We start from the raw sequence: 25,233 nt of genomic DNA, 5'->3' as shown, positions 1-25,233 counted from the left end.
CTTCTTGCTTTGTGAAACTGTAAATTGATTATTATGCTTGTTGGTTGGCTGTGTGGTTGGCCTTTCATTTTTGACAGTTTTTTTGTTGTTTTTTTTCCAGCAGGGTTCACCATTTCTTTGTGGGTTCGCTGTTGGCTGAGTGGCAGCTGATTCACAGACTTGTTGCTGGCAAGTTTCTGCTTTTTTATCTTGACGGGGTTGAACCCATTGCTCTTTCTCAGAAGATATTAGGCGGTAGCGCACAGTCACGAAAAAGGCTTTTGACCTTGAAGTCAAAGCTACAGTCATGCTGTAGAAAGGAGCGCAAAGATCACCGGAAGAAACAGCCAATCCTGCCTCCACAATAATATCTCCAGCCATCGTCCATGCTACTCTACATTTCATCTATTTTTCATTTCATCCTGACATTAATGCTGGCTAAATATAGATGAGTTATGTATAAATTGAGGGGTAATTAGATAGAGGTCCGGCTCAGTAACATTGTTTATGCAGACCGTCCCGTTCTGTGGCTGGTGATACATTGTTTCCTCACACAGAGTGGCTGTATAACAGGTGATGATTTCCTGAGCTTCTCCCTGTGGCCATATATCACTTCTTAATAGGCTTTTGGTTTATTCGATTAAGCAGAATTGAGCCAGCGCACTGTACACCAGAGAGGGAGACTGCGGAGATCTGCCCTTTGGTGTCGAGAAAGGACGAAGGATGGCAAATTTTGAGATCTCTGCTTGTAGAGGCGTGAGGTCAGCGGGTCAGACAGAGCACTTTTCCACCAGAGCAATTATTATTCTGAGCTCTGGATCTGTCTTTCATCGTGAGATGAGTCTCGGGAACATGAGGGAAACCACCCCATTCTGTGCTGCAGCCCAAACCTTGATTTTAATCAGAGCATTTGCATGATACTGAAATCCCATCTGCATTCAGATGAAATGGATACCTACTGTTCTGTGTCAGCATGCATTCATTCATTCACAGTGTAGCGGAGGCACTCATAGCCATGCTTCCACTGCATTAGTGGTGCACATATCACAGTGCAGCACCATCTCTCCCTCACCAACAAGCTGCTCAAATACTGTCAATTTATAAATTTAGTTTCAGTCAGATGTTGCAGATATAGTTGCTGTTGGAGCTAAATGCCAGAACTCTTCAATGGAGTTCAATGTGTTTGCTTTCACTGTTTGCTTGTCTTTCAAAAGTTACAATGTAACCAGCGTGGGGTTACATTGACAGCTGTCATTCATTTAAAGTTAGATCGGGTTACACAGAAACAAAGAGGCGGGGGATTGCTGCATTTCCTTTTGAACCCAAGTCGACCCCGCTCGCCTCCCAGCGCTGAGGGACAGTGGAGCAGCGAGCTGCAGATAGGATCAGATGAGATAACGGAACCGCTGGACGCCGTCTATCAACGACATATACTCCATTACACTGCGCTCAGGATATTTATGGTGAGTTTATCACAGCTGTTGTTAATGCACTATTATATTTTCCCATATATGTTTTGGAAGCTGTGTCTGACAGGTGCAACAAACTTGTTCATTCTTTTGGGGGGAGGGGAATGTGGGAACGTCGGATGTTTAAGACTATCCTTAACTATATGTGTATCACAGAATATTGGAAGTAGTATGAATATGTAGGCTACTATGGATACTACGCGTTATTAGATTTTTTTATATCTGCGCGGTACGTTTTAAATGCGTGAGCGCATAGCGCATTCGCGGTTTCAGAATGTAGCGGAGGTGCTGCTTTGACGTAGTGTCCTCATCGACATGACTGCGGGGAAGTAAATATGTTGAAGGTGCATTTTTTATTAGATTCGCTGTTGTTGAAAATTCTGCTTGTTTTTTTAGTTCGTTATTTAGGCTATAAGCTGTCTATATCTCTGTTTGAATGTATCGCAGTCACAGATGTGAAACTGCAGTCAACAGAAGGCTTTGTCGAAGTATGTAAACAAACATCTGAGCAGCGTACTTATCGCAATAGACGACAATCGCTGTCAATTTTGTGACTGTCCAAATGAAATACGCATTTACATTCATGGCTGTTTTCTCCCACTGAAAGCACACAGTTCAGCGGCTTCTTCCGAACTTGAAGATTTTCTAGGGAATTGTATGAGTAGTTCTCACAGAAAGTACGAATGATCTATAAATGCTCGTAAAAAAGCTAAATGTATCATGCCATAATGATTCAGTTCTCCAGAAGGAAACCGAATACTTGATATTATTACTCTAACCTAATGTATCAGTGAATATGACAATGGCAGAGAAACATCCAATTGAGACAGTGTTAATTCAGACTTTCTTATTCTGATAATCAAACTCATATTTCTCAATTATGTATTAAATATTGGCACATGCATGACAATTCTCACGGCTGGTCGACATGGGCAGGGAGGTTAAACTTTTCACATCTTCCACTCACTCTCCCTGTAATGCATTGTCCCCACACTTTCAATAAAGGCTGGTTTCTGAGAGAGCCCTTTCAGATGGACACACTGACTATTGTTTAAAGATATGAATGTATAACAGCTTGCTTCCACTGTGCTGAATTACAGTGCATGAATGTTTCAGAACATCGGTTATGTGCATCTAAAAGACACAGGAAGTGAAACTGTTTAGATAAATCAGTAATATAATGAATAATCTGCAGCTTGTGGGTGCCAGGCTTGTGTTGCAGTAATTAGCAGAATGGCTTGGGTTTGGGCACCAGTCCTGATGGCTACTGCATGTGTTTATACGCACCCACTTCTCACATTTCCTGTTTTGAGAGGATGGAAATGACAGTGCTGGGGTTTGCTGCGAGCTTGAATATTTTTCTCACTAGTGCAATGTAAACACAGGGAAACTTTCTGTTGGCCAACAGATGGCAAGCTTTGTAATTATGTGGTAGAAGGATAAAGGATTTGATTGACATTTTGCCAAGTTTATGTTTAGTATGATTTAAAATGATAAAAGTGCTGTTAAAATAACTCATCTGCAGATGAAGTAGCGAGAAGCTCACTCTGGAGGGAGAAACCGTAACCGCACCTCCGTAATGGTTCCTTGGTAAAGGCATCTTGGCAACGGTTCCTCGGTAAATGTGCCTCCGTAACGGCACTTCAGTAACGATGCGTCTATGATGATGCCTCAGTAACGATTCCTTAGTAATGGGACCTCGTAATGGTTACTCAGTGAGTAAGGTCACCTCTGTAACAATACCTCGGAAACTGTGCCTACGTAACGTTGTGTTTTTCTGTACTTCTGTTTAATATTCTTTAGGAACACACAATACATTGACTCATGGTTGTGTCAGTTGCCAGATGATCATGGTCAGCTGTTAATTAGTCCAGTTACCAGTGAAAGAGGAATTAGCTCCTTAGCATTGCATTTAGCTTTGATTACCACACTCTGTTCTAGGTTCCTGTATTTATGGAAATGTTTTAGGGAGGATGGTACCATTTGTATTTCATACCTTCTTACTGCTGTGAGATACTGAGGGATAAAAACCACCCAGAGAAGGTCAGAATCTATCATTTGCAATGAAGGGGACCTGATCTGCCAACATATGAAAAATGTGCCCAGGTTAAAGTAAATGTGGTTAAGAGGCTGTGATTACAGGAAGAAGACGAGCCCCTTTGATTTTTATTGGAACAGATTTTTGCAGGTCTAGTGATTTATGTTTTTAAAATTATTTAGAGACTCTCTCTCTACTTTGAGGAATTTTCAGAGTGCTCTGGTTTGTGTCATTGGCTCTGTCGAGCCCGTTTTGACCTTTTGACCTTTGAGCTCGAAAGCACTGACATACGGAAGCTGGTAATGTGGTTTCTTTTTCTTTCAGAGGGAAAGATGTCTCGTCTGTACAAAGAAGACCATGACGACTGGTTGACCGTCTGTCTGAAATATCTTCTCTTTGTCTTCAACTTACTTTTCTGGGTGAGTTTCAAAAGCTTATGTTGAATGTCTGCCTAATTTGGGCTTCAGTTTGAAGCCATTAGCTCGCAGGACTAGTGGGGACAGGGGTAGCGTAATTATGATCTGTAAGTACAGAGAAGAGTCCAGTAATGTTAGCAGAAAGAGAGGGGTGTAGAACTGCAGACAACTATATCAAAATCTAGAAAGTCAAGTGGGTAAGGTCAATTTTAAACTGCCCATCGCCCAAATACCTCCAAATAGCCAATGATACCCCCAAATACACCAGAATATTCCAGTATACCTATAAACTTACCCTGTACCACTATATATTCCCAGGTATACAATCAACTCCCTAAAACTCCATATAACCCCCAATATACTCTCATACTCCCTGATAACCCCTTATATTGGTCTCACCAGAGGGCAATGGAAGGGTATGTTTTTGTTTTCCTCTTATTATATCGCTCATCAATGTGTGTGTGTGTGTGTGTGTGTGTGTGTGCATGTGATTGTGTGTGTGTGTACAGGAGGAGGATTTTGTGTATAAATAGCTCGTTCTCAGAAGTGTAGCTCGTCATTAATTATTTATACTGAAAACACAGAGGCCTGCAGCACACAAGGCTTCCAGAGGGGGGCACTCTAGACTTTGAGTCCTGTTTGCTACACGCTGTTTGCTTCACGCTCCTACAAGAATACAATGAACCAGCTGTTGGACTGTGACATTGATTACTGGAACTGACCACTGTGGCTAAGTGCTTCGTAGGGCAATTATACCAATGGCTTTTATCCAGATTGCTTTACTTTTGGATGCAGAACAGGTCAGAGGTCACACGCAAGGAATATATATATATTTCCTGTTGATATTAAACCATGCAGTTAGCATCAGGGCTGTATCACAGCAAAACATCTACTCCAGCAGTGATGCATAGAAAACCAAAACGACAAAACAAAACACAGAAGATAAAAAATTAGGAGATTCTGCAATAGTAGGCAGCTGTGGGTCTGAGCAGGAGGGTAGGGGCCAGGGGGCAGTGTGGTGGAGGGGTCTTCACTAGCCCTGTGGAGTCTTAAGGTTTCATTAATCTTGACTGTTTGTTTGGAAAGAAATCAGTGTGTCTGATTGGTAGGGAAAATATTGTAGGGCTGGGACCCTTAGCATTAGCATGACCAGGTGGAGCTGGAGCCATTAGCATTAGTGTGATTTAGTGGGGGTGGAATCAATAGTGTTGGTGTGTGGGTGTGGCCTGGAACTGTTAGTGTTACAGTGATTGGGTGGAACTTGAGCCGTCACCATTCCCTTGATTGGTTGGGGGTGGAGTCATTGGCGTTAATCTGATTTGATGCGGCTGAATCTATTAGCGTTACCATGATTGGATAGGACTTGAGCACTTGGTGCTAGCATGATTGGATGAGGCTGGATCCATTTGCGCTACTGTAATTTGGTAAGGCTGTGGCCATGTCTTCTCTCACCCTGCTTTCTAGTGATGTTTGCTCATTAGTTTTCTCTGAGTCGGGAATACATCACAACTCAGCCATCTGACTCGTTCGCGTTCACGTGCCTCATGATTGGAAAATTGAAAGAAAGATCTGATTGATTATGTGCCTTATGAGTGACTGCACGTCAGTTCCTTTTGGGCTGTTTACCTTCTAGGCTAGCAACTGACTAGCTGGTTGTAGCAAGCAATCTTTGGCTATTTCAGGGAAATAAGTCGAATGCTTCAGTACTGTAGTTATCAAAGAATGTCTGTGTGTATTACATTTGTAGCTGTGGTTCACTTATGGCTTTATTGTATGAAATGTCTTACAGTCCATGCAGAATGTTGGCAAGAGTGTTGCATCATAGTTCGGTCAATTTGTGCTGCATATAGAATCACAATTTCCCCCACTTGATCATCTGACGTAATAAGGTGGACCTTCCAACACCACTTTAAATCAGGTTCCTTCTCTCTCCCCTCTCTCCGCCAGCTTGGTGGAGCTGCAGTGATGGCTGTTGGGTTCTGGACGCTGGTGGATAAGAGTGACTACCTGAGCCTGCTGGAGTCCAGTGCCTTCGCCGTCTCTGCCTACATCCTCATCCTCGCTGGAGTCCTGGTCATGGTCACGGGATTCCTGGGCTGCTGCGCTGTGATCCGAGAACAAAGGAGCTGTCTGTCCATGGTGAGAGAGAGATGGGGGAGAGAGAAAGAGAGAGACAGGGAGAGAGAGAGTCAGAGAGATAGAGACGGGGAGAGAGAGACAGAGAGACTGAGAGAGAGTGAGAGAGACGGGGAGAGAAAGACAAAGACTGAGTGAGATAGATGGAAATAGAGGTGATCATGCTGTGTATTGGGTGCTGCTGTAGGTGAGAGAGTTGGTGTGCTGGTATATTTGGGTTAGACGGTGTTTGTGTGTTGTGTATATGTGTGGATGAGAAAGGGTTGGTGAATTGGGTATATCTGTGGGTGAGACAAAGTTGGTGTCTTGGGTATATCTGTTAGTGAGGCTGGGTTGGCGTGTTGGGTATCTGTGTGGGTGAGGCAGGGTTGGTGTGTTGGATATCTGTGTGTGTGAGACAGTGTTGGTGTGTTGGGTTTTCAGGGGTGACTGATGTCCTGAGGCTGACTGAGCATTGGTGAGGAACTGATGTTATCAGGATTTTTCAGTAAAGGCAACCTTGACTGACTCTCAAAATGTTAATGGAAAAGGCTGGATTGATGGAACCTGTGTGTGTGAAGTGGAGATAAGAACAGGAATGGCAGCATCACATGTCCCATATCCCCCCAAGAGAGAAGATGGGCTGCCAGATTGAGACACCAGGGGGCTGATGGAAGGGGGGTTTCAGTGAGTGAGCTTTATCTTCCTTCATCCTCTACAGATAAAGGGGGATTCTGATATGGAATGGATCTAGTTTTATTACTAAAAGAATCATTCAGATGCACAGATTGAGAAACGTGCCAAGGGCACATGGAGATCCGGTCCAAAAATAAGCTTGTATGGCAACCGCATCCTCTTCGTGGGGCCTGTAAGCTTTGTGCATATGGTTCCTGTGAAGTCAGATTTCATAACGCAAGTAGAATGAAGACCTCCACCTGCACGTGTGTGGTTTATAACCGGGCTCACGCCGGGGGGTTCCGGTAGCGCTCCCTGGCTCTGTGCTCTCTATGGTGAGAGTAGCACTATGGCAATTTGCCTGTCGGGATCATTTCATGACATCACTGCCGTCTAACATGACCGCCTACGGCCAAGCGACATCACTGGCAGCCATTTTACAGGCTCCTTGGGGCTTCGTTTGGAGTCCGAAAGATTTCCTGTACAACATCTGTCCTGAAGCGGTTTAAAACGGTGTGAACTTCCCTGGGATCAAACTGTGTGCTCTGCTTCCCCGCAGTTCAGTTGAACTGAAAAGCAGAGAAGCGATTGCATTGCCTCTGATCCGCTTTACTGGCTGATGCAATTATCAGTTTCTGTTTGCATTGCCGAACATTTTCCGCTCACAGACCTGTAAAACCACGAAAGCCGCACCGGTCTGGTGATTCTGTGTGATGCTAAAAAACCTGGGCTTGAACCAAAAGGAAATTCAGTTGGGTAAAACTTTAATCACAGTGTCAGAGATTTATGTGGTTTGAGAGCACACACTTGCAGTTTGAGAGCGCACACTTGAGACATGTCCACAACTAGGCCTTTGTAATTTATTAGGTGTTTATGCCGACTATCAGTTACTGAATTTTGCACAGCGTAGCACAGGCTTGTGGAGTATTTTCAGGGTTGTTCTGCAACAGAAAACACATAAGCAGGAGAGGAAATGACTTTCTTATCAGAGGAAGATGAAGGTGCAGTTCATGGATGATTTATGGACTGATCCTGTGGATTATTTCAGAGACCTGTCACTGCACATCTCTTATCTGGATCCTTCCACAGTTACTCAGCGGTTTATGTGTGATGGGGGTGGGGGCAAAACACCAGAAAAAGACATCATAAACTACTGCTTGAGCAGGCAAGAGCAGTGTTGCATGTAAACAAAGCAATATAGTATAATTGTTAGGCAACTGGGCTTCTGACCTAAATGTTGCAGGTTTGATTCCCAGGTAGGACACTGCGAGCATGGTACAGTATACAGTATATCCAACTTTATAACAGGATACACTGGAAATTGTTGTGTCAGATTTTGATTGGTGGAGAGGTAGAATCTTGGTTGTGGCCCAACTGTAGTTTCATCTCTCCCAGAAATGTAAGAATGGGACATTTGTCACCATGACAACAATGAGCATGTATAATTTGTGAACCCCTGATTGTCACCTTGACAACAATAATCATGTATAATGCCTGAACCCCTCATTCTCACCATGACAACATTGAGCATGTATAATGCATAAACCCCTGATTTTCTCCTTGACAACAATGAGCATGTGCAATGTCTGAACCACTGTTTGTCACCATGACGACAATAAGCATGTATAATGCCTGAATCCCAGATTCATCTTCAGGAGGGTTTCTGTCAGACCCCCTCCTCATAGTTAAGCTCTGGCCTTTTCCACTGTGATAACTGAATTATTTCAGTGTAAAAATAGAACCTGCCTGTCCACACTACACCCTGTATCTTAGCACAGAGGCTAATTTACATGCACAGACTCTACAGTAACAGGCTTTTTGAAATCCACTGCATTACAGACTCACTGTGTGCATGGCTGTAGTGAGCATGCTCAGTGCGAGTACAGTGTGCATGGCTCCAGTGAGCATGCTCAGTGCAAGTACAGTGTGCCTGGCTCCAGTGAGCATGCTCAGTGTGAGTGCAGTGCACATGGCTCCTGTGAGCATGATCAGTGTGAGTGCAGTGTGCACGTCTCCAGTGAGCATGCTCAGTGTGAGTGCAGTGATACTGACCACAACGGCGTACTCCAGCAGGACCAGCCCTACTCTCCTCAACTAACTAATTTACATACTGTACAGAGAAGAAAAATCTGCATCATATTTGTCAGCACTGTGTTTGCATCACACTTGTACCTGCAGGGTGTGTGTTCTGTACCTGCTGGTATCTACACCTTGTGTATGTCTGTATGCAGTATCTACATCTGTAGGTCTGTATATATTTGTATGATTATAGGTCTGTATGTCCTTACATCTAAGTGTGCAGGTCTGCATATATAGTGTGCTGTTCATGCAGAATTTAAGCTGCTCGGTTCCTCTGTTGCAGTACTTCTCCTGCCTGCTGCTTATCTTCCTGATTGAGCTTGTGGCCGGAGTCCTGGCATATGTATACTACCAACAGGTGAGTGTGTCACACACACACACACACACACACACACACACACATACACACATGCACGTACTGGCCCCCACACACCTCCTTTTTATGTCTGTTCTCTGTTGGCAGTGAACAGGGAGCAGTAGACACTGCCTGTGTTACACACCTGAACACATTCACCCAAACTTGAGTGTGTTTGTTTGTGTGCATCTGTGTGTGTGTGTGCTTGCGTGTGTGCATGTCTGTGTCTTTCTCATTGGCTGAATGCTCTGCGCAGCTGAGTGAGGAGCTGAAACAGCATCTGAACCAGACGATGACAAGCAGCTATGCGCAGCAAGGCAAGGACTCCATCACACAAGCTGTGGACAGGCTGCAGCAGGACGTAAGCACACCCCAGCCTTCCCTGTGTGTGACACACTTTAACCCCAGCCTTAGCTCTGTGTGATGCCCTGTATGATAACCCCAACCCCAAAGACAATTTTCCTTCGCTCAGGATCTCTCCTATTTCCTCTCCTGCTGCAGTTTAAGTGCTGTGGCAGCAACTCCTCCTCTGATTGGCTGCATAGCGTGTATGTGACCTCGCCTGAGGGTGGGGACAGGGTGGTGCCGGACAGCTGCTGCAAGACGCCCACCCCTGAGTGTGGCCAGAGAGACCACCCCTCCAACATCTACAAGGTGGAGGTAGGTCTCTATTTACACCTCCCTCAATCACTCCCATCATCTATGCCTCCTTCCATCTTCTTTACCTCTGTCCATCTTTCCATCTTCTACACCTCCCTCCGTTATTTACACTTCACTACACTCCTCCATCTCTCATCTTGGCTCTACCTGCCTGCTGGCTCCATGTTGGCTCTATCTGCCTGCAGACTCCATGTTGACTCTACCCTGCCTGCAGGCTTTTTGTTTGCTCTGTCTGCGTGCACACTCCATGTTGGCTCTACCTGCCTGTGGACTTTATGATGGCTCTATCTGTCATGCAGTCTTTGTCCAATTTTATACATGAATACAAGACTTTTTTTTTTTTTAAATATCTTTTTTTTGCCATTTTTAAAACATCTTTTAACAATAAATTTAATTGCTGTTCAAATTGGTTAAACTGAAACCCTGCACATTCAGAATTAACAGATGGATTACATTCCAGCTCTGTGTAACTGAAGTCCCTTGCTAGGTTGATACAGTACCAGCAGTGAAAGTGTAATATCCCCATGGACACTGTGAAACGTTGACTTGAGGTAGAACTGGTCAGCGTCATGAACGAGTGTGCTGTGGAATTGCGCTCGGGGGTCTGGAGGGTGTTGTACAGATGCTGTTCTTAGCTCAGGTTTACACGGCCGATGGCCTCCCTTCGCCTCCAGCGAGGGCAGCCACAGCTCAGAAACTACATTTTTAAACGTCCTGCTGAAACTAATGGGGTAGTAAAAGCGGGCAACCTGTAAAGATGGATTTCCCTTCACAGACCCGTTGCTGGATGCAGACCTGGCTCTCTAATGACTTTTGTGACTGAAATGTTTCTGCCCGTATCTGATTTTTCATGGGCTGGAACAGAGCTGGAGGTGAGAGAGGATGCAGGAAAGGAAAGTGATTTGTGGGGCTGTTTAGACTCAGCGGGCGCTGGTGCCAGATGGTGCTGATGGAGGAAACTATGTGTTTGAATAATGGGGCCTCCTCACTTCCTGCGCCTCCTCTCTCTGTGTCTCCTCTCTCACCGCACCTCCTCACTCCCTGCACCTCCTCTCTCCCTGCACCTCCTTTCTCCCTGCCTTTCCTCTCTCACTGCACTTCCTCACTCCCTCAGTCTCCTTTCTCACTGCTCCTCCTCCCTCCCTGCTCCTCCTCCCTCCCTGCACCTCCTCTCTCAGTGCACCTCCTTTTAGTGCACCTGGCAGTATTTCTTCAGTGTACATGCTAGTGATGTGCTTATCCTGATCGTCTCTCTCCTGAACAGGGCGGCTGCATCACCAAGCTGGAGCAGTATCTGGCCGATCACCTGCTCATCATCGGGGCGGTGGGGATCGGTGTGGCCTGTCTGCAGGTAAGCCCCCTCACCTGTACAGCTCACTTGAGGGATCACTAAACCCCACTCAGAACAGATACTCGAAGCTAAAGCACTGCCTGGCTGCTATCAATATGCCTAATTCTGTGAGATCTCTAAAACTTAAGGCATATACATGTAATATTCCTTTTGTAATTTAGCTGTGTCAGTAAAGCAGTTCTTAACTCTGTCATTCAGGTAGAGCATGAATCATTATGAGACTCTTGGGGTATATGTTATAATTTTCTGATTTATTCCAAGAACTGAATTTAACGAGTCATTTCCCAGAATATAATGAGCAGAATTTCCTTTCAAAAGCGGTCCCCAGACAGCAGTTAGTGCAAGTGTCTGTCAGGTAACCCTCTGAAAAATAAGCCTTTGGGTTATTGTTATAGTGAACATGGCTCTAATTTTCCAGGCTCAACATCTGCTTATGTAAAGATGTGGAGGTGTTTGTGATTGGCAGAGAATATTCCAGGGTTTCTATGGTTGACGGAGAGCCGCTCAGCTTATTTGTGCTTGATGGAGATTGGTCCAGATTTAACATGAACACTGGCCATCATGCTTTCCCAACATTGCCTGGTAGCTCTTAGTATGAGCTTTGGGGCATAACAGTGGCATCATGGCTTGCAACTGGAACAAAACTTAAAATTTTGCAGGTTCTGCAAAGTACAAGATGCGGTGGCTTGGGGCCTGTATGATTTTCATTACTTTTGGAATGCATTCAGTAGAAAACTTTAATGAGATGTTTGACCTCTTTTCCAGAAGAGCCATATGACTTTCAATTTTTTTGACAATCCCAATCAGTTTCGCACAAGATAGCCGTTATCTTTCTGTGGAGCTGTGTTTGACTCTTCTGTCCCCGCGCTTTAGAAAAAAAAACTTAAAATGATGGCTTTGGAACTAAATCATTAATCTTCCAAATTTTGCGCAGAAAGTTTCTTGGTTTCCTGAAAAATAGCTGTTGTTTCCTGTATGCCATAGATAGCGGTCATGGCGAATAAACGATGATGCCTTGGTGAGAGACGAACCCCTCATCAGGGCAGATGACTTTATACTCGAGGATTCTGGGTAGATTTGATGAACAGCCGTGTCACAGTTTGAAGGATAAACCCTGTAAATTACAGACTGAACCCTGAGCACTATTTGTCTTTATAAAAGGGCCATGTATGTGTTTTGGGAAGTCAGAATATTTTTTATGGTTAGGTCAGGTGACAGGTGACCTCATTTCATTTTAAACCTGGTTTAGTCAGGTGATGGGAGACCTCATTTTAAACTTGGTTTGGCCAGGTGTCTGGTGCCCTCATTTTAAACCTGGTTTAATGAGGTGACAGATGACCTCATTTTAGACCTGGTTTGGTCAGGTGACAGATGACCTCATTTTAAACTTAGTTCAAGTATTCCAGTTTCTTATTTATTTTACCTCTGTTTAAATTTAGCTGACTTGCACGTCTTTTCATAAGCTAACGATGTGCTCCCATTAATTTTAATTGCTTTTGCACATTACCTGGTTGGTTTAATTATAGTACTTCTCCAGCATTAGGGTAAAGGGTTGCGATAAAATGTGTTTGAACCTTTCGTTACTTCTGTAATGCGGTCAATAACCTTACCTGAGGCTGTGCAGTTCTGTCTGAAAATGACAGGTTGCTACTTTATTTGCTCAACTATCTTTTTGCACCTACACTGGATCCTTTCATTGCTCGCCACATGCTTTGTGAGGACACTAGAGAAGACTGATGTAGGGACTGGTGCAGACATCCTGCTTAGGAACTTTGCATCTGTGAATGAAGATTTTAGTGAGTGTAAAGAGACATCAGCTTTCCCAGCAGCCTCTTCCCCGGAGACCTGTAATCAAAAGCGTGTTCGTTAAGTATTCCCTCTGGTTCAGATTCTTTATGCATGATATGTTTTGTGAGTGTGTGTGTGTGTGTGTGTGCATGTGTGTGCATGTAAGTAACTTGTGTTCCTTGTCGTCTGTTATATGTGTGATATATGTGTCTGTACTAAAGTCCAGAACAGATGCAGATGAGTTTGTATGAGTTATCTCTGTGTGTCTGTCATGTTTTCTCAAGCTGGGCTGCAGTTCTTGTCTTGTCCTAGGGTTGGCACTCTAACCTTTTCTTCTGTCCCACCTCTACAGCTGACTGGTGCTGTCCTGACTTCCTGTTTTATCTATGTGCTCTATAAAGAAGAGGAGGAGTTCTTCTCTGACGTGTGATTGGTTAGCTTCTGTTTGGTTCTGGGGTCCTGTACAGTAGGAGGGATTTGACAGGGTCTGAGAGGATGTGTGTGCGTGTGTGTGCATGTGCGTACGTGTGTGTGTTTGTGTTTGTGTGTGTGTATGTGTGTGTGTGAGTGTTTGTGTGAGAGAGAATTAGAGAGTGAGGGGGAAAGAAAAAGTGAGAGGGAAAGAAAAACCAAGAAGGTGGGTTTGGGCTTGTGCATGGAATGTGTATCTTGTGCTAACTGTGGCTAATGGCTAATGGCTAACAGTTAATGCAGCTTGACTCCAGAGGGAGAGTGCGAGTCTCCGCCCATATGCTGAGCTATGCATGGCTGCCCATCACCACGGAAATCCCCTCCACCTCTTCTCATATCCCAGAAGGCTTTGTGTTCCCTTTGAGCACTGATAGTGAAGCTTTCACGGTCAGACACAGGTTGGCTGTGTACCTCAGGCTCAGTCTGATATAAATACACACTATCAGCTCCCCAGGCTTTCATTAGTGGAAGGAAAGCAGATCTTTCAGTTTTATTTCTGTTTGTTTTGGTCCTCATCCCCCCCAAGCCCGCCCAGCCCACACACTGCCTCCCAGAGTGAGTCAACACTGGAAATGTTTCCCTTGCTTTTGAAATGGTAGTAGGTCTCTGAGACATCTGAAAAGTGTTCACATTTCTGTGAGACGACTGAACATTGTTCACATGGCTGTGGGATAGCTGAACATTATTCACGTCTGTGAGATGGCTGAACATTGTTCACATATGTCTGTGAGGCAGCTGAATATTGTCCAGGTCTCTGTGACACAGCTGAACATTATTCACATGTACGTGAGATAACTGAACAAACTTCACATATGTCTGTGAAATGGCTGAACATCCTTCACATGTTGTATGGGGCGGCTGAACACTGGTCACATATGTCTCTGAGACAGCTGAACATTATTCACTTTAGCAGGTCATCATACATTTTCAACTCTCTAGTCTTTAAGTTAAACAAACATCATGGAACCAAATACCAAAGAGAAACCTGTACCTAGTGTGACCTGTGTCTGTACCTGTGGAGTTCAGTATGACTCCTGTCTGTACCTGTGGAGTTCAGTATGACTCCTGTCTGTACCTGTGGAGTTCAGTATGACTCCTGTCTGTACCTGTGGAGTTTAGTGTGCCCCCTGTCTGTACCTGTGGAGTGCAGTGTGACTCCTGTCTTTACCTGTGGAGTTCAGTATGACTTCAGTCTGTACCTGTGGAGGTCAGTATGACTTCTGTCTGTACTGTGGAGTTTAGTGTGCCCCTTGTCTCTACCTGTGGAGTTTAGTGTGCCCCCTGTCTGTACCTGTGGAGTGCAGTGTGACTCCTGTCTTTACCTGTGGAGTTCAGTATGACTTCAGTCTGTACCTGTGGAGGTCAGTATGACTTCTGTCTGTACTGTGGAGTTTAGTGTTCCCCCCTGTCTCTACCTGTGGAGTGCAGTGTGACTCCTGTCTGTACCTGTGGAGTTCAGTGTGACTCCTGTCTTTACCTGTGGTGGAACCAGAATGTTGAAGCTTAAGAAGAAGAATCTGTTGTTGTGCGTTAGTGCACAGATTGTACCCGTGCCTACTACTAACTGCAATGGGAGTCAGCCTCCATTGGCCACTGTCTCACATAAACCTACCGCTACACGGAAGCTAATTACTATAACTGTATAACTCTCTGATGCGGTGTGCTCTCTCTCTCTCTCTCTTTCTCTCATGACCTAATTAGAGCACCACAGGTATAACTAGTCCTACATCACTAGATCAGTAACTGTAAATGGTAAGCCCTCATGCTCTAAACCCACCCCCACCCTCTCACCCCCATCTCACAGTTTTCACCGCAGCACGTGTCATTGTGCCAGATGTGTCACTGTGCCAGATGTGTCACTCCACTCTTTCTTTGTGCTGTGTCTTTTGTAGATCTGCGGAATGATATTTACCTGCTGCTTGCACAGAAGAATTAAGCTGGATCCCTATTGAAGACTGGAGTACTCCCTAATGATGTCTCCCTAACCACTCTGTGCCCCCTACCCCCTAAGTCTGTCCACATCATCTCTCTGCCCCCTAACTCCACCCCCCTTCTCCTCTCTGCCGGCTAATCCTGACCCCCTACCCCCATCATCTCTCTACCCCCAGCCCTGCCTCCCTATCCCCTAACCCTACCCCCATCCACTCTCTGCACCCTAACCCTGCCCTTACCCCCTAACCCTACTCCCTATCCACTCTGTGCTCCCTAACCTGCCCCCTACCCCCTAACCCCACCCCCTCCCCTATCTGTCCCCTAACCCTGCCTCCCTACCCCCTAACCCTACCCTCATCCACTCTCTGCCCCCTAACCCTACCCCTATACCCTAACCCTACTTCCTATCCACTCTGTGCTCCCTAACCTGCCCCCCTACCCCCTAACCCCACCCCCTTCCCCTCTCTGCCCCTTAACCCTGCCTCCCTACCCCCTAAGACTGCCCCTCTGCCCCCTCTGTGGATGGGCTCATGGGAACTCATGGTTCCTCAGGATGCTGCATTCAGCTGCTCTCATGCCCCGCTGTAATACTTCATGATGAAATATGAAATATGTCACATCCAGGCGGTCCCCCTCCAGTCCTGCATTAGGCCTGCCTCCTTTGGGAATCCTGTGCATTCTGGGTCACTGACAACACAATGTGAGCAGAGCTACTGACAACAGTGTACCAGGGACACAGACTGCACTGCTCTGGAGAGTTCCTGTTTCCTGTGTGTGTGTGTGTGTGTGTGTGTTATGAGAGCATATAGAGCCGTTACACCTGTGTGATCTGTAGCAGTGTGACACAAACACAGAGAGGAGTAGAGGAGCAGTGTTTATTTGATGGGCGGGGCATTATTACTGTGTGTCTCTCATTGGCTTGTGACTTCAACACTTACGTTTAATTAGCATTTATTTTTAAACTGAGTGTAAATCTTAAAATTCCCTTCAAAAAGCCATAGAAATAGTTTTTTTTATTTTCCATCATAAAAAAGATTTTGGGTACATTGAGGAAAATAAATTCTGGACCAAGCTAATAGCCCTACTGCAGCAAACACCCCAATGTGTTGCCTGTCATGTCACGATTAATGATGTTGGCTGCAAAGTACAAAATGTAGACAGGGGGTACAGGAGACCCTGTTGTTATGGGCAGAGTTGTATAGAGGAGGCGGGGTTATAGACAAAGCTGTATGGAGGCAGTGGGGCTATTGATAGGGCTGTATGGAGGGGTAGGGTTATGGAGAGAGCTGTATGTAGTGGGTGGGGTTATGGGCAGAGTTGTATTTAGGAGGTGGAATTATGGATGGAGCTATATGGAGGGGGTGGGGTTATGGACAGGGCTGTATGGAGGAGGTGGGGCTATGGGCAGAGCTGTATGGAGGGGGTGGGGTTGTGGATAGAGCTGTCTGGAGGGGGTGGGGTTATGGACGGATCTGTATGGAGAGGGGCTGCTCCACTCTGTTGCTACTGTTAGTGTCAGTGCTCTTTGTGTCAGTGCTGCTTGTGTCCTGCCTTGTGTCAGTTTTCTGAGGGTTAAATTAAAGTCCTTTAAGTTTCTCACAAAGCACTAATTGACAAGTTAATTTAGCAGGTTTTTTTTTTTTACTTCAACTAATGATAGCACTAGTGTGTAAATGAGTAATTAAGTGTGTCATAGTTTGTTGGGTGAATACAATTTGAGTAGAACATTCCTAATAGTAGAACAAGAGTTTCCTAATATTTCTTAAATGGGACCTAGAAAATCATCTTGAGACCAAACAATATCTCATAATCACATAGTATTATCCTGTGCCCGGTGTTGGAACAGCTGCTACATGTCTTCCCAAATGCTGCTATGTGGACTAAAGTTTAAACACTTTATTTCTGCAGTCATGGTTTATGAATGACCAATCTACTGTACTATTCTTTTCACACCAGTCTGCTATTAACGTAATTCTTTCAGTTGTCTGTTTTCTTTTGTAAAAGTTGTCAGTCCAATATGAAATGGGTAGGGCTTTGGAGATGAGGAAGTGAGAAGTGAGAAAGGAACTGAGTTTAATAAACAAAGTGTAATTATTAAATGTAGAAAACATGTCAGTCCATTTAAGCTAGCTGCTAATTCAGTCAGGTGAAATAAATGCTAGAATATATACTGTGTATTCATTTAAATTATGTCTAATATGTAGTGAGTTCATTATTGTGTGCTGCAGCTTCTGCATTATAATTTTGAATTGGAAGCAAATGTTGTGGCATACAGTATTTCTGTAGATGTGTATGTGCTCATGGATGTGTTCATCTCTCTTATTTGCATCAAAATAATTTAATCTGTCTTGTAGAACATTGTTTGTTTCATTGTTAAAATGTCTGAAGTTTTAAAAAAATGTATGCTGTTCTGAAGTACTTCTTGCCTTAATGCCTTAATGTGGCCTTTTCCCCTGAAGTACGAAAGCATTGCACACCTGATGTAATGCTGAGCTTTGGAGAAATTATGCAGCCTTTGTATTTGTTCCAGATGTAGAATGAGAATGTGATATGCAAACAACTCAAAGATTTTGCAGAACTCAATAAATCTAACTATATTTTAAGAATAACCTGTCGTCTTTCTTAAATAGTAGTTCCCATTGTAAACAGCATAATTAGTGACATTTACACCTGTGCATTGTCATTACTATTAACTATACATTTAAACCTAAACATTCTCATAATGTGCAGCAGTACCTTGAATACATCTTAACTGCTCACTCACAGTCTTCATCATTGCTTTATTACCTGCAATTCACTAAATATCACGAGCGAACAATTGTACTGAAAGCAGCACTTAGAGCAGAAAGCAGCCTGTTTCCTGCATGGCCCTCTGGGAGTTGGAGTCCTGGTCTGACTTGAGAATGAACAGAGAGGCTTGTTTCCGTAGCATCTCTGACAGGCCCTTCCACCTGAGTTGCAGCTCATTAAAGAAAACGAGCAGCAGCTGTGGTAACAAATGCTGTGATTGAGGAGAGGGGCGGGGTCTGATTAATGAGATCTGCCTGATTGGACCTGATTGGAATGAGCCCCAGCCAGTTTAAAGTGTGTGAGAAGTTAAGTGCTGAGGCCAGTGGCCCCTTTAAAGGAGATGGGTTAGGGCAAGGGTATGTGTGTGGGGGGGGGGGGGGGGGGGGGGGGGGGGGGGGCTGACTGCCCCATGCTCGATCCAAACAGTCAGCAGAACAGCAGTGGCTGAATGTGCCTTTCTCTCTTCATGTGAATATCAGCTCACTTATTCAGTCTCCCAGGCCCATTTTATTTACTCAATTATTCATTCCTAGCTCCTAGAACACCATCAGATTGTCTCATGGCAAGATTTATACAGAAATTCATACAGAAGAAACAGTGGCACGGAACAGCCAAACAGCATCAGCCTGTCTCAGTCCATCCATACTTTGTGTCTGTATTCTAAATTACATGTATACACCTATATTTCTTGCTTAATTTTGGAGCCTCAGGCGTTCTATTTACCTATCACCAGGGTGTTATGGCCTGGCCATCGCCCTTCTTATTAATTGTGACTTGGAGTGTTGGTGATTTATGAAACAAGGCCCTTTCTTTGTTAGTCATGCATGCTCCAGTACAGTCTTACGCTCTCTGGTATAGTCATACTCTCCAGTACAGTCACACGCTCCAGTACAGTCATACACTCTCTTAGTACAGCCACACTCTCCAGTACAACAATACTATTTCCAGTAAAGTCGTATTCTCCACAGCATGTAGGCGAGCTGTAAGTACCTAACACTGCCACAGTTACTTGTTGTCCTGCCCAGGGGACAGACTAAGCTTTGAGTGCAGCCGTATGCCAATTCCTGCAGCTCTTTCCCTCTCTGTCATTAGTGCAAATGACAGAGTGTGAACACAGACTGCAGTTTACACTATAATAAAGGCTTCTTGATTATAATTACTTCATTTAATCGACTGCATACAAACGTCAAAGAAAAGCCTTCACAATTAAAGAAGGAACAAATAGCTTCATTAACATTCTTGCACACTCTTAAAAATGAGTTTAAGCTCATGGTATACACAAGCAAAATTCCAAAATGGCAAAACGGTGAAGCTTTCTGCAGAAATGCCGGGCTGTGTGATTCTTCTCTACAGTAGCAGAGATTGCTCAAACCACAGCTAAGCACAAGAGTATAGTGAATGTCCTATGTCCAGAACGTTTGCCTAGAAGAAACCCTGAATATGTGTGCTGTTGATAGAATCTTTTATGACAGTGGCATTCTGTTTCTTATGTTACCAGGGCAATAGAATTATGATACTGTGACATCATAACATCAAAATCAAATCAAAAACTATTTAAGTGTGGGATGTCCCATTATCCACCAGTGTTTGTGCTGGAGATCATCTGTATTGAGATATTCTATTTCTGCTTTTAATTGTGTAATTTCAGTTGTGTAATTTTTTTTTTTTTTCATCCTGATGGAGAACTGTTGGAAATTTTTAAGAAAACGTAGAAGGCCTGAAAGGTGAGATTAATTTTTTTTTTTACTATTTTGCAATTAGATCATTATTGTCCCAGAAGCAGGCTTCAGAAACAAGATGGTTAAGTGATAACTACCAGTCCAGCTATCATTTCACAGGAATCTACTCAGATGACATGTAAAAACAATCAAATAAAGGAGGGCCAAAGTAAAGGGAATAACTGAAAGATAGCTAATGTGTGCAATATAGCATATCTACAAGAGTGGTGGCTAATTGTGTGACAAGATTGGATACTCCTGTATGTATGATTTATTATTATAGCTATGGTACAAGCTGTGCATTGTCCCTGATGAAGAAATCAATACATAATAAATAAAGATAACATATTGAACTTGGCCAAACTAACCACCAGAATGAGTCGGGATATATTTCTATGAAAGAAACTTTCTTGGGTACCTCACCACATAAGTTGCAATTCATAAATAGCACTATAGCTTGTTATCTTTTCAACTTCTAGGAAAGTTACTTTGGCCATTCTGGGGCTTGATAATGCGGGGAAAACTTCAACAATCAGAAGCATTCAAGGAGGTAAGGTTTTATTTAAGTATGCCACATTACTTGCTTGTTTATATTAACATGCTTAAAATATAAAACATCTATTAGTTTAGGGACCCAACCACAAGTTTTAATATAATGCTTATGCTGTGAAACACTGAATACTGCATTGATTCTCAGCAGACTCAAAGTATTTTGAAATATTCAAGGCATGTAATATTCTAAACCTCATTTGTACTCTAAACTGGACTGTAATATTGCCACAGTCCTAGTGGATTCAAGTACATAGATGTAGCCTATGCTGTTCTTTATTTAAAGTGTTGTTCAAAATATGTAAGTTTTAGTGAAAATATTATGCTGGATTGGAAATTTAAATGACTTAATTAAATTATTTTTTGTACCAGAGCAGAATTACTGTGATACACAGAAAAACCTTCAGAATGAATGGATTTTTCCCCCGCTTGAAACATTAAGATAGGATTTTTTTGTTGTTTTATTTTGATCTTCCTTTAGAAAACCCAGAAGACGTATGGCCTACCGTGGGATTTTGCCCCGTGAGCCTGAAACAGGGGCAGTATGACATGTCCATCTTTGACCTGGGCGGGGGGGAGCACATGCGTGACATGTGGAAGCACTACTTCGCCGAGTGTCACGGCGTGATGTTTGTGGTGGACTCCAGCGACGGCCAGCGCATGAAGGAAACCGAGGACACGCTGGCCAAGGTTCTGAGCCACCCCCTCATCAAGGGGAAGCCACTTCTCCTGTGAGTACAATTAGCTGCGCCGAATATGACACCACCTGTCCTAAAGAGGGAAAGGGTGGTACTGTACAGAGAGCGCAAACAAGTTAAATAGTGTGAAATAAGTGTAAAATATAATTATTGCAAGCGCCTCTGAGCCAATTAGTGAGTCAACCAGAGAATGAAGAACATGAAGACACAAATTCCAGGGCTGTTCAGTCATAGCCCAAAAATCAATTAAATCATATTTAATCATGAAAAGATCATCTCAATTTAGGATGAGAATATTGCTATGGATAATTTATTCTAATGGATTATGTTTATGGGCGACATTTGGAAAATATACAAAATGTCCCTTTTGTGTTAGCCTGGCAAACAAACAGGACAGAGAAGAAGCCCTGCGGGAGGCAGATATTGTAGATCACCTGTCCCTGGAGACGCTTGTGAAGCAGAACAAATGCCGCTGTAAAGTAGTGAGTATTGTTAGGAGTCTGATGGAAAGGAGATGACAACCTTGCAGTGCTGTTCTGATGCAGTGTTTGACAGCGATGTAGTATTGGGCACAAAGTGTGCATCATGTGGCTGGAGGAGACAGCATCAAAGCTTCACGAGGCAAAATCAACATTTCAGGTGCCGTATTCTGCTGTGATGACCGTTGGCAAGAAGGCCATTGAGGATGGACTGGAATGGCTTCTGGAGTCTGTGGGCACAGCCTATGGCATCATCAATGGGCGCGTGCAGAAGGACACGGCCAAGCAGAGGGAGCAGGAGGAGAAGTTCAGGAGAGAGCGGGCAGAGAGGGTGCGCAAGGTTCGAGAGGAGAGGTAAGAGCTGTACCCCCTCCGACAAGGCTACGTAGACATATACGTGTGCATAGATGGGCCGATCCATGGACCCACTATGAAATTACTTGTGTTGTGTGATTCAAAATGATTTAATATTTGAAATGACAGGGAAAGGAGACAGCAGGAGGAGGCTGAGCGGGAAGAGGCTAAGACTGCAGAGCTGGATCAGGGGGAGAAGGGCACCATGGGAAACCCTGTCCAGCCATTTGGAGACTTCATCCCAGAGGTGAGAACACAGCTGGCTATAATAACTTATACTAAGAGATCAGGGATGAGAAGGCTGAACACAACTCAGTTGAATATACAATGAAACAGGGAAAGATATACCATGGATCTGACCAGAAGACTGTACAATTCACAATCAAGACTGGAAAGAGTCATGACTGGAACACCTGTGGTTCAAATGTGTTCACGTGCGTGTTTGTGCTCAAAATGTAGATGAAGACAATGAAGAAGACAGAGAGCAAGAAGGACAGTGACCAAGGTAAGTGTCCCTCCCCCTCAGCCTCTCCAATGTTACACATAATTGTCAAATACAGTACACACATTTTTCTTTAGCCCAATTGTAACTGTAGAAGTATGCAGATGCTTACTTTTTTAGAATGAGAGGAAATATAGGGACTGGTTTATAGGAAACGCACATTTTACAGAAAAGCAGTAATGATCCTATATGTAACCCCCTACCGGCTCCAGCAGACCACAGCCCAAAAAGGAAGAGGAAGCTGAGCTTCTGGAGGAAGAATAATAGAGTGGCACCTCTGACTCCAGATGGCCCCGCCAAAACACACGGCTGCCTCAAGAGCTGGTTTGGCTGGCTCAAGCACAATGTGGTGACGCCACAGTGACAGGGCTCCTCCCCCCCCCCCACCCCCCCCCCCCCCCCCCCCCCCCCCCCCCCCCCCCCCCGGCGTAAGGTGACCCTGTGCGAGCTCCTCCAATCCCAGCCGCCAAACCCTCCCACCTTACCCCCCCAAGAGCTCTGCCATAGAGAAGCAAAACAGCCATTACCATGTTTCCACACAACTATACTGTTTATGTAATCTTTTTTTGCTTTGAGAATTTGACCATCCAATTTGAAGTGTTTATAAGTGTTTAAGAGTTTTTAATTTATGCTACTACTACTGCTGCTACCACTGCTACTCCTACTACTGCTGCTACTCCTACTACTGCTGCTACTCTTACTACTGCTACTACTACTACTGCTGCTACCACTGCTACTCCTACTACTGCTGCTACTCCTACTACTGCTACTACTACCACTGCTGCTACTACTGCTACTCCTACTACTGCTGCTACTACTGCTACTACTATTACTTCAGCTACTGCTACTACTGCTACTGCTACTACTGCTGCTACTACTGCTACTCCTACTACTGCTACTACTATTACTACAGCTGCTGCTACTACTCCTACTGCTACTAATACAACTAATACTACTGCTACAACTACTGCTAATAATAATAATAATAATACAAATTGCTAAATTATACAATATGGTAAATGTCTGTGAATGTGCTGTTTTGTTTAATAAAGTTCCTTTCAATGCATTATTTCTTTTTTCGTCAGTGGAACATTCATTCTTAAGCGTGGGTTGCAATTTTAATGCCATATCCTAACTGTCCCAGACTTATGCAAGGCATTTTACACATTTTCAGCACTTGCTCAAAAAGACAACACAGCACTGATTGCCAATGACTGCACGTTTTTGGAAGTTGTCCTTTGACTCTGCCTGCATCACGTCATCTGCCAGGGTACACGCATCTTGATTTTTTTTTAAAAGTCACAATTGTAATCCACTGCGGAGATGGTCACTAGTAGAATTCTGTAGAAAGTAACAGCTGGCAAGAATGAAGGAGTTCTACAAACCAGGGAAACCTGGCTAACAGCATTTAGGGTTGCAATTCACCCGGACATTGATAGAAGAGACTGTGCTCTATTTTCAATCGGATTTTTACAGATATGAGCAACATGTTCATTAGATTAGAACAAAAATGCATGCCATGATTATGTAGTCGCAGGTGCCTTCGAGGACGAATGAAGTAGTTCACACCCTCCTAAACTGATATTTAAGAAGGAATGAGTTTACAAGTACAATTAGACATCACTAAAAAAGACAGAATAAAAACTCAAAGCCACCGTAAAGCCACAAGTCACATGGCCAGGAATATCCCATGCGTTACAGTAATTAGCCCCAAATCAAACAGGATAACACTTCATCAGCCACGGAAACCTGCAGCCTCACCAGTGTCTGCCTGTAAGAAATCTGTTCTGCAACCGTAGAAGACCAAAGCAGATAGCACCAAACCAAAGCAGCTGTGATCCAAGAAAATAAACATTATAGAGGAAATAGTTCCATATTACACATTTCGAGCAGACTGTGCACACTAGTGGCTCCACCTCTGTCTGTCAAAGTAAAATACGAACTGCTACGGTCCAAGCATTTTGCTGTATTGCAAACATATGCTATGTAGTACTTCACTCCATTTTAAAAAAACATGCAAGAGTACTCAAGTAGAGAGCACACACTGAAAATCCATATGAAGGCTGAATGAAATGAGGACAGGTCTCACATTGATGACATCACAATGGGGTTCACCCTGGTATTCTAGGCTGTGACGTAACAATTAATCAATCAAACACTGCGTGTCAATCACAGCACAACCAGAACAATATTGGGTTTCATACAATAAACTTAATGATTTGAGTTTTACCTCTTAAACAGAATAACTATTTTAAACATTATATTTTTGCCTGTCTGCATCACCCTCTAGGATAAGAGCCTTATGTATAATCTCCATTAGTGTCTGAATGAGAGTAAGATTCAGCAGAATCTTCCAGAGGTGGTTTAAGGTACATTCTTAATGCACGGAACGTGGGAATCATTCCAACACGTAATTTTCCTGGCGGTAAATGGTAAATGGAGTGCATTTATATAGCGCTTTTATCCAAAGCGCTTTACAATTGATGCCTCTCATTCGCCAGAGCAGTTAGGGGTTAGGGGTTAGGTGTCGTGCTCAAGGACACTTCGACACGCCCAGGGCGGGGTTTGAACCGGCAACCCTCCGACTGCCAGACAATCGGTCTTACCTCCTGAGATATGTCGCACGCGGTAACATCTCTCATTGAAAGGTGTTTGTTTTTCTCTAAATGCGACGTTCTTCTTTGTTACGACGTTGCCATGGCAGGGACAGGATTTTAAGCGCATCAGACTGACACCAGAAGACCAGCACACATTAGCATGATGATACATACTATAACCACCCCACGATGATTACCGACTCACACTCACTCTCAGG

The 25,233-nt window shown here is 44.0% G+C and overlaps 2 protein-coding genes across 5 annotated transcripts; both read left to right on the top strand.

Annotated features, from left to right (window-relative positions):
- The first annotated feature begins 367 nt into the window (after positions 1-367).
- On the top strand, positions 368-17,937 carry tspan11 (tetraspanin 11). Of its 4 annotated transcripts, none has more exons than XM_035425731.1 (9): positions 371-1,442; positions 3,811-3,905; positions 5,850-6,041; positions 9,055-9,129; positions 9,383-9,487; positions 9,628-9,786; positions 11,051-11,137; positions 13,278-13,358; positions 15,289-17,937. In XM_035425731.1, the coding sequence occupies exons 2-8, from the start codon at positions 3,819-3,821 to the stop codon at positions 13,353-13,355; spliced, it is 783 nt and encodes a 260-aa protein (XP_035281622.1). In that variant the 5' UTR covers positions 371-1,442; positions 3,811-3,818; the 3' UTR covers positions 13,356-13,358; positions 15,289-17,937. The 4 variants fall into 4 exon arrangements, 3 of the variants coding, with proteins under 3 accessions (XP_035281623.1, XP_035281622.1, XP_035281624.1); XR_004766124.1 differs by lacking the exon at positions 13,278-13,358 and having other exon boundaries at positions 373-1,442; positions 15,289-15,457; positions 16,152-17,937; XM_035425732.1 differs by lacking the exon at positions 15,289-17,937 and having other exon boundaries at positions 368-1,442; positions 13,278-15,282.
- Positions 17,938-19,795: 1,858 nt separating this feature from the next.
- On the top strand, positions 19,796-22,782 carry LOC118232566 (ADP-ribosylation factor-like protein 13B). Its single transcript, XM_035427630.1, has 8 exons — positions 19,796-19,842; positions 20,316-20,386; positions 20,867-21,116; positions 21,460-21,565; positions 21,723-21,916; positions 22,046-22,163; positions 22,376-22,421; positions 22,631-22,782. Exons 1-8 carry the CDS (start codon positions 19,796-19,798, stop codon positions 22,780-22,782), a joined length of 984 nt encoding a protein of 327 aa, XP_035283521.1.
- Positions 22,783-25,233: the final 2,451 nt, after the last annotated feature.

This window comes from Anguilla anguilla, chromosome 7 (genome assembly GCF_013347855.1).
Source record: "Anguilla anguilla isolate fAngAng1 chromosome 7, fAngAng1.pri, whole genome shotgun sequence".
NCBI lineage: Eukaryota > Metazoa > Chordata > Actinopteri > Anguilliformes > Anguillidae > Anguilla > Anguilla anguilla.
The sequence above is the reverse complement of the archived record's forward strand: the minus strand, read 5'-3'. Positions and strand labels throughout refer to the sequence as shown.